The 9,672-nt window shown below is 42.9% G+C and overlaps 2 protein-coding genes across 2 annotated transcripts; both read right to left on the bottom strand.

Annotated features, from left to right (window-relative positions):
- Positions 1-1,888: 1,888 nt before the first annotated feature.
- LOC131023433 (uncharacterized) lies at positions 1,889-2,431 on the bottom strand. The gene has a single exon (XM_057952972.1). The coding sequence runs from the start codon at positions 2,429-2,431 to the stop codon at positions 1,889-1,891; it is 543 nt and encodes a 180-aa protein (XP_057808955.1).
- A 2,255-nt stretch (positions 2,432-4,686) lies between these two features.
- On the bottom strand, positions 4,687-6,009 carry LOC131023431 (uncharacterized). Its single transcript, XM_057952971.1, has 3 exons — positions 5,891-6,009; positions 5,390-5,801; positions 4,687-5,256 (listed from the first exon to the last, which is right to left on the bottom strand). Exons 1-3 carry the CDS (start codon positions 6,007-6,009, stop codon positions 4,687-4,689), a joined length of 1,101 nt encoding a protein of 366 aa, XP_057808954.1.
- Positions 6,010-9,672: the final 3,663 nt, after the last annotated feature.

The following is a 9,672-nucleotide window of genomic DNA, read 5'->3' as shown; positions in this document are numbered from 1 at the left end:
AAAACAAATACAATTTGAAAACCTAATCTAACCACGGATTTTCTCGTGGTGAAAAACGATTACAACGTCAAACGACGTATCCCACGAATCAACGAACCACGAAGAACAACAGCATTAAAAACAACGAACATTATTAATCGTACATAAATTAATAATAGAGCCAAGAAAATAATCCTAGGCTCTGATACCAATTGAAGGAATATTAAATTGAATTAACGTTCCGTTTGCCCGATGATCGTTTCTTGGTTATTATTAATTTACCATACAACGATTAATCTTAACATGCTCCTATGAATTTAACACGCTGCACATAGGTGTTAGGAATTACTTACTTGTAAAGCGGATGCACAGGTCGTTGATGATCGTGTCGAAAGACTCCAGCTCTGATCTTCTCGACTGTATCCCGCTCAGCTTCCAACGTTGGATGGACAACGAACTATGGAAGTTCCGAAGGCAGAATTGCTCCTACACGTTTCCTGCGCCCCTCTGCTCTCTCAAAACCCTAATTTTATCAGTGTATTTTCCTGAGAGCTTACAGCTGTATTTAAATAATTAAATACATGTATGGGGCGCCAGATTAGAAGTAGGGAACGACTTCTGCTCCTTCTAGGGCTAGGAGACTTTGGGCCAGTCCAGGGACCAGATACAAGGAATAAAGATGGGCCTCAAATAAATTAATTTATCTATGGTCAGCCCAGACCATAATTAATTTATAAATATCAGTTCATTCCACTAGAGAACCGATACTGACTTACCCTTTATTGCCGGTGATGAGTCGGGGGGGCTTGTATTTAGACTTATTAAATCTCCGTATTTAAAATATCGACATCCACTAATTAATTAGAGCTCTGACAACTTAAATTAATTAATCTCTTTATAATCCTTAAGCTACCACTCAAACCTTATTATTGCGCCTGAACTTAATCAACCTGCAGGGTTTAACGCAATAAACCTTATTGAGCTCCTTAAGGGGATGTCATTATCCTATACTGGATACGGGTACTAATACAGATAAACAATATCATATATTAACCGCTATCACCCAAGATACAGAGTACTCGAGTTAGTATATAACTTTCACCCATAGTAAGTCAAAGTGATATACGAATTAATATATATACCTGAATACTTATTAGTATTAAGATTCTGTTAAGTCACCGAGATCTTTATTCTTCACTTAATTCAGATAGAAGAATACATCTCACCGTTGGTCCTATCAATACGTAATGACGTACCAGTATAGACAAGTAGTCAAGACAAACTATTTCCTTCTATACTGCAGCCTAAACCAATAACTTGTCCTAGAGTTATTTCGGCTGTGATCATATTATATCTCTTAAGGTTATTCCAATTATACGATCTTCTGTGATACACCGTATAAACGTATAATCTACTTATATAGAGATAAAGAACATACATATGCAATCATGAACACAATCAGATAGGAGATTGAAAACAGTGAACACAGGAATCATTATATACAAGCATAAAAGTTCTTGCTTTCAGTATATAAATCCAACAGCTGCTACGTGCCCGTCCATCCTCGCAAACTAAGAACTAACTAAAAGAAAACTAAACTAAAAGAAAACTGAAAAAAAAAATCTTAAAATTAATTAAGGACAACTAAGAACTGAAAAGAAAACTAAACTAAAACGAGAATTAAAGAAAGGAAAGAAAAAACGGAAATTTAAAAGGGAAAGAAAGTCGGGTTGCCTCCCGATAAGCGCCATTTTTTAACGTCGTCGGCTCGACTTCCAACTTTGCTCACGAAACCTTCAGAGGTAGGAGTGAAATTTCTTCCACGTCTGCCACGGGTGATGTATCATAATACGGCTTCAATCGATGGCCATTGACGGTAAACGTCTTCGCCGTATCCAAACTGCGAATCTCAAATGCTCCGTTTGGGCAAACAGACTGTATAACGAAGGGGCCAATCCACTTCGTCTTCAATTTCCCGGGCATCAATCGCAGCTTTGATTGGAAAACAGCACCTTTGGCCGACTTCAAATGTCTTTCCTCGCAGATTCTTGTCGTGCCACATCTTGGTGCGATCCTTGTACCACGCCGCTGCGTCATAAGCTTCAAGACGAAGCTCTTCCAACTCTTGAAGTTGAAATCTCCTCTCCTCCTCACACTTGGGCGATTGCATGTTCACCTTCTTGATTGCCCAATATGCTCTATGCTCCAATCCAACAGGTAAGTGACACATCTTCCCAAAAATCAAGCGATAAGGTGACATGCCAATGGGAGTTTTGTAGGCCGTTCGATAAGCCCACAATGCATCGTCTAGCCTTGAACTCCAATCCTTCCTTGATGGATTCACCGTCTTCTCCAAGATTTGCTTTATCTCCCGATTAGAAACTTCGGCTTGCCCGTTTGTTTGAGGATGATAGGGAGTAGCCAATCTATGTTGAACTCCATACTTCCGCATCAAAGCTTCAATCGTGCGGTTGCAAAAATGAGTCCCTTGATCGCTTATCACTGCTCGCGGCACTCCATACCTTGTGAAAATATGAGACTTCAAGAATGCAGCGACCACCTTGGAGTCATTCGTTCTGGTGGCTTTCGCTTCTACCCATTTCGAGACATAGTCGACGGCGAGCAATATGTAGAGATTCCGAATGAACTCGGAAACGGCCCCATAAAATCCATCCCCCACACATCGAATACCTCACAAAAAATCAGCGGAACTTGAGGCATCTCATCTCGTTTGGAAATACTCCCGGTCAGTTGACATCTCCCACAGCTTTTGCAAAAAATAGCACTTCTATTCAACGTGGGCCAGAAGAATCCTGAATCGAGCACCTTCCGAGCTGTCCTCTTTGGGCCAAAGTGTCCTCCACAAGAGAGAGATGGCAGTGCAAGAGAATTTCCTGTTGTTCTGCCTCGGGAATGCATCGGCGTATAACTTGATCGGCTCCAACCTTCCACAAGTAAGGCTCATCCCAGAAATAATACTTACACTCACTCCTTAGTTTCATCCGCTGCGCTTTGTGAACAGAGGTGGAAATTGTCCAGATGTCAAGTAATTGACGATATCGGCAAACCAAGGTTCGGGATCACCCTTGACAACGCTGAACGTGCTGCTGGCTCGGACAGAGGGCTCTGTTTGGGCAAACAGACAGCCGAACAGGTCTGGATAGCATAAAGATGCTCTTCTGGGAAAGCTTCGTTGATAGGGTCTCATCTTCCCTTGCTGGACTAAACGACTTAAATGGTCAGCCACATGATTCTCCGCTCCCTTTCCCGAATCTCCCAATCAAACTCCTGCAACAAAAGAATCCATCTAATCAAACGTGGTTTAGACTCCTTCTTTGATAGTAGAAACTTCAATGCGGCATGGTCCGTGTAGACAATTATTTTCGCCCCCAAAAGATATGAACGGAATTTTCAAAGGCAAAAATAATCGCCAACATCTCCTTTTCTGTTGTTGCATAGTTGCATTGGGCGGGATTCAACGTCTTTGAAGCATAATAAATTACGTGGCTCTCCTTCCCCATCTTTTGTCCAAGCACCGCACCCACAGCATGGTCACTAGCGTCGCACATGAGCTCAAAAGGAAGGTTCCAGTCAGGTGGTTGCATAATCGGAGCCGTGGTCAACTTGGTTTTCAACAAGTCAAACGCCTGCTTGCAGTCGTCTGTTAGGGCAAACGGAACATCATTCTGCAGCAGATGTGTCAATGGTTGCGCGATCTTTGCGAAATCCTTGATGAATCGTCTGTAGAATCCAGCGTGACCAAGAAAACCTCGAATCTCCTTCACATTTGTAGGGTATGGCAGCTTCGCTATCAAATCCACCTTTGCCTTGTCCACTTGAATCCCCTTTCTGAAACAACATGGCCTAAAACGATGCCCTCCTTGACCATAAAATGACACTTTTCAAAATTCAAGATCAGATTCTTCTCACACAACGTGTCAAAACCTTCTCCAAGTTGTCAAGGCAGCCCTCAAACGATGCTCCATAAACTAAAATCGTCCATAAAGATCTCGATGCTCTTCTCGATCAAATCAGAAAAAATACTCATCATACATCTTTGGAAAGTGCCGGTGCATTGCACAATCCAAACGGCATCCTCTTGCAAGCATATGTTCCAAACGGGCAGGTGAAGGTAGTCTTCTCTTGATCTTCTTGGTTGACATGAATTTGAAAATAGCCACTATACCCATCCAAGAAGCAAAAGAATGATTGTCCAGCCAGGCGCTCCAACATCTGATCAATGAATGGTAGAGGAAAATGGTCCTTGCGAGTGGCTGCATTTAACTTCCGGTAATCGATGCACATCCGCCATCCAGTAACAAGACGCATCGGCACCAACTCATTCTTCTCGTTCTCAACCACTTGCAACCCCGACTTCTTTGGAACCATGTGAATCGGGCTCACCCACTTGCTGTCAGAGATAGGATAAATGATTCCCAAAGCGAGAAGCTTTAGAATCTCCTTAAGCACGATCTCCCTCATGTTCGGATTCAACTTCCTCTGCGGATCTCTAACAGGCTTAGCATCCGGCTCCATCAAGATGTAATGTTGACATACGTCAGGACTTATACCAGTGATGTCCGCCAATGTCCACCCAATAGCCTTCTTGTGTCTTAAGCACGGTGATCAACTGCTGCTCCTGGCTTGCGGTCAGATCGCTGCTAATGATGACTGGAAGAGTATCGGCATCCCCCAAGTAGACATACTTCAGATTCTGAGGTAGAGGTTGAGCTCCAGTTCAGGTGGCTTCTCATCGGATCTCAGTGGTCTGTCGTATGGTGTCTGTTTGGGCAAACAGAACTGGCTTCCCGAACTGACCACCTCCGGTTGTGCATAAAGAGACATGATGGCCTCCTTGACCTCTGCATCGTTCATCCCTTGAGCATCAAAATCTGTCCAACTCTTGATCATAGTGAGCTCCAACTTATCCTGCATGAATTCGGTCTCAAGAAATTCTTGGACGAGAGGGTCAATCACATCAATAGAATAAGCATTTTCAGCATCATTCGGAGTTTTCATGGCATCATCCATACTAAAAGTGTATTTCTCCCCATGATAATCCAGACAAATCGTGCCATTACTAACATCTATGATTGACTTTGCAGTTCTTAGGAACGGACGACCTAAAAGGACTCCCGTTGAACCCTTAGATTGCACTCCACTCATCCTCACCACATAGAAATCGGCAGGATAAACAAAATTATTCACACTCACAAGAACATTCTCAAGCAAACCCTCGGGATAAACACAAGACCTATCGGCTAACTGATGACCACTCTAGTATCTACCAATTCTACACCCGACAATCTATTATAAACAGTGAGAGGCATAACATTGATAGACGCTCCTAAGTCACACATAGCATGCTCGATCCTAGTATCACCAATGTAAATGGGAAGAGAAAACATACCAGGATCTTTGCATTTGGCGGGCAACTCCTTCTTGAGTGCAGCTGAACGTTCTCGCCCATCACAATCTTTCCAGTTGCCTTGGACTTTCCAGCTATGAAGTCCTTCACAAATTTCCCAAAAGGAGGAATTTTCAGTGCTTGCAAGAATGGAAGATTCACTTCAAGTTTGCCGAAGATCTTCACAAAATCGATGAGCTCCTCTTCCGGCTTCTTCCTCGCCAACCTTCCTGGAAAGGGGACTGATGTTGCAGCCTTGGGATCATGTAAGCTCAACGGTTTAGAGACCTTGGTCTGCTCCTCTTCGTTGGATTCAAGTGTTGCTCCTTTTCCCTTCTGCTCAGCTGTCGGCCCCTTGCTCTGTTTGGCCAAACGGGCTGTTCTGCCTGCTGAACGACTGAATCCTTTGTGCCAACTGAACGCTCGAATTCCTCCACACGAAATTCGACTCCAAAATCTTCATGCGGTCTATCTTGAGAGTTCTGGGGTGTCGGTCCGTCCAACTCTGTACCGCTCCTCAAGGTGATCTTGTTGACATTCTCCTTGGGATTCACATGAACTTGAGATGGCAAAGCTCCATTATTTCCCTTAAGCTGATTCATGGATGTGGCGAGCTGAGACATCTGACGAGATAGTCCTTCGATTTGCACCTTCTGCTCGGCTTGAGATTGTTGAAGCTGTTGCACATTATTTTGCAGAAATTGCTGGTTGCCAATCAAATCCGCCATCATCTCCTCAAGTGACTTGCCTTGCTTCTCGGGAGGATGTTGCTGAGCTTGTGGAGCTTGATACCCCGTCCTTTGATGTGGAGGACGGTAGTTTTGCTGTGGCTGCTGCATCGTTGGTGGTTGCTTCGGCTCGGGATCTCTCCATCGGAAATTGGGATGGTTTCTCCATGGAGCATTGTGATTGTTCGCGTACTGGTCCCGTTTGGGCAAATGGGGCAGTGGCGCGTCACAGCTATAAAAATTGTGGGAAGAATTGCATGGGCTTGATACTCTTCCTCACCCCTGTGCATTGCAAACTCGTGGCCTGAATTACCGCATGCTCCACATGGCTTTTCGTCGGTTGTCCAGCGGTTGCAACCTTCTCCACCACAGTACTCAACATTCTCTCCAATTTCCCCATCCTTGCTTCGAACTTCTCCTCAAAATCTGATGAACTAGCTTGAGCAGCTTTCTTGAGCAGTTGGATGCGCGGCTCTCATATTCCCTCGTAGCTTCCACCAAGTGTTGAATTAATCTTTTGGCTTCACTCACCGTGTTTTGGGAAAATCCCCCTCCACTTGCGAGTTCACCAAATTCTTAGTGTCAACGGTCATCCCTTGGTAGAAATACTGCAACAAGTCACCCTCAGAAAACTTGTGGTTTGGGCAACTATCCACCAATCTCCTAAATCTGGTCCAGTAGGCGCTTAACGATTCATCATACTCCTGCTTTGCACCACTGATCTCCTTCTTTAGCGCGTTCGTCTTGGTGGGAGGGAAAAAGTGCTCCAGGAATAGCCTTTTCATCTCCGCCCATGTAGTGATAGAATACGGTGGGAGACTCGCGAACCAAGAGTTCGCCTCTGCTGTCATGGTGAAGGGAAAAGCAGCTAATCTGAAGTGTTCCTCCGTTACATCAGTGGGGCGCTTCTGTACCTTGCAGATCTTGATGAATTCGCTCAGGAAATTATATGGATCTTCTCCTTTCTTCCCGTAGTACTTAGGAAGAACATTAAGCAACCCAAGCTTAATTTCTATAGCAGTAGCAGCCGCCGGCATCCGGAGGGGTTGGGGGGTCATCAGCTTCGTGGCTGGAGAGATCGCACAGTCTCGGATCGTCAGCCATGTCACTCTCAGTACTTGCAACCGAAATTGAGTCGGTTTCTTCTTCAAGTCTGATTCTGTCTCGAGTCGTGGTCTGTTTGGGCAAACAGAACCTCTTCGCAGCTACAGAACTGTTCGGTCGAATGGGAAGGGTCAGCCTGCGAATCCAGCAGATCCAGTAGCTTCCTGCCTTGCCTCCTTCCTTAGCTTCTTCGCGGTCTTCTCAATTTCACTATCAAAGAGGAGGTTTGGCTTGGACGATCTGCTCATAAACAAAGAAAATAAAAAAAAAAGAAAATAGACAAAGGGAAAAGAATTAATTAACACCGCTCCCCGGCAACGGCGCCAATTTGGTGGACGTCGTCAACCACCAAATAATTCCTGCAGAATTATCAAAATAATTAGTATGATGATAAGCAGGGTCGATCCCACAGAGAGCAGTAAAATCATTCAATCCCTAAATCTATAATTTTGGTGATGCCACCACGCCTTAATTTAAGAGGAGTTAATTAAACTAAAAAGCAGAATTAAATCAAATAAAATAAGCTTGAAGTAAATATATGAAAAGGGTAATTCGGCTCAAATAAATCCACTCTAATTCAACTCTGATCCTCGACGCAATAATTAATTAATCCCTATCAACCAACCAGTTATAGGATACCGTGAAACGCAACGGACGTACCCCAATTCCTACTTACTGTGTCGATAAACAGCTGGAGACGCCAGACCTGCTTATTTCCCTTATTAAAATATAACCTAGCTGGAGACGCCAGACCTAGATTTAATATTCTAATAGCATTAAGATGAAGGAACCCAATTTATATCAATTATCCTAGAGACGCTAGTAATAATTAATATACCAATTAATTCCCCCTACGAACACGGTAGTTGTATCACTAATTAGTCCAATTCCAACAATTACGGATTGGCAGGAACTAATTGACTGTAATCCAATTAAACTTAAGTTGATCAGGCTTAAATAAAATCAGAATTATCTTGGAACCTAGGAATTAATCGGAATCAATAGGAATCAATTTTAAACCAATTAGGTCTCACAGATCATTAAATTAGAGTTTCATTATTCTCGCCGAATTAAAAGAATTAGCTACTCATGCTTAAATTAAAAATAATCAAATAAATAAAATAAAACATAATAATAATAAAAGCAAATTAACGAAAATAATTTTGCAAGAAAATAAATCAAACTTGAACCGAATTGAAGAGAATTCGTCTGCCTCGATCCAAGTTCCAGCCGCTATGATAATTGAATGAACGAGAATTAAAAACTAAAGCTAAACTATGGAATCAACTGCCAAACACGTAAACACAATTTGCATGGAAGAAAGGATTGCATGGAATAAGAAAACAAAGTCAACTCTAGCTTAAGAAATCAAAAGTTGCGGCTACTGCATGTATCAAAAGTGAATGTGTCATGTAAAGTTAAACCTAAAACTAATATATCCCTAACTTATGCGGCCCTAACACCAAAATAAGGAAATAAATCCCTTCTAGGCCGCTTAAACCAAAATAGCATGGGCTTCGGCCCTAAACTTAATTAATATCCAAAATAAAATAAAACTAAGAGTTTTGGGCTTCATAAAAAATATAACAAGTAAATTAAATGCCCAATCTCTACTTTCTTCCATCTTCACGTCAAATCCCATCGCAAATTCTTCTTTCTCCACTTTCTTCCAATTAGCAGCTCTATCTCCAATTCTTCTCATTCCTGCGCCAAAACATAGCAAAACATGCAATATCACATGAAACCACGGCAAAACGCACACTAAACTAGGTAGCTAAAATACACACATCAAATCCTTGATGGCATTGAAGTCTCCAATAAAGATCGTGCGGCCCGAGGCGAAACGCGAGAGATCACCCCAAAGAGACCAACGTTCAACATGGTTGTTTGCACCGTGCACAACAGCAACGCGAAAACCCCAGCTTTGCCAAACACAGTCAACAACCACAGTTTGGGCAGAAGAATAAATAACATTAACCAACAAAGAGGGATGGGTCATCACCCAAATATTAGAACACATAGAACCCCGACTGTTTGATGTATCGGGATCAAATTCAAAGAGTGCCAAAAAACCTGGACGAACTCTATGAAACGCCGTCTTCGGCTCAATCAAACCCACCAAAATAGGAGAAAAAGAACGACAATGTTCCTTTAACAAATTTTTGGATTCATCCATCAAACCCCGGACGTTCCAAGCAACAATATTCATAAATATTGTGAATTCGCGGAGAAGATTCCGCTTTTTCCACCTCATCAGCCCAGCTTTCCTTCGCAATGTTATCCATGGCTTTAATAATCTCTCTATTGCTGTTGTCAATAATAAATTCCCGGGGTTTGACCCCCGTTTCACCCGAATTCCTTAACCTCGTCTTAATACAATCCTCCGCCTGCTTAGATATTTTCTCTGCCGCTCGGACTGCCTGCTCTTGTTTGGTTGGACGCCCCCGGCGCTTA

Source organism: Salvia miltiorrhiza, chromosome 4, assembly GCF_028751815.1.
Source record: "Salvia miltiorrhiza cultivar Shanhuang (shh) chromosome 4, IMPLAD_Smil_shh, whole genome shotgun sequence".
NCBI lineage: Eukaryota > Viridiplantae > Streptophyta > Magnoliopsida > Lamiales > Lamiaceae > Salvia > Salvia miltiorrhiza.
Note: the sequence above shows the minus strand (reverse complement) of the source record. Positions and strands in the feature narration are given on the sequence as shown.

Coding starts and splice junctions, on each gene's coding strand:
- LOC131023433 (XM_057952972.1), bottom strand. CDS start 2,431: ATGCGGAAGTATGGAGTTCAACATAGATTGGCTACTCCCTATCATCCT.
- LOC131023431 (XM_057952971.1), bottom strand. CDS start 6,009: ATGTCTCAGCTCGCCACATCCATGAATCAGCTTAAGGGAAATAATGGA. Junction 5,802..5,890: donor ACCTTGAGGAGCGGTACAGA/GTTGGACGGACC, acceptor TCGAGCGTTCAG/TTGGCACAAAGGATTCAGTC. Junction 5,257..5,389: donor CGCCAAATGCAAAGATCCTG/GTATGTTTTCTC, acceptor GGTAGATACTAG/AGTGGTCATCAGTTAGCCGA.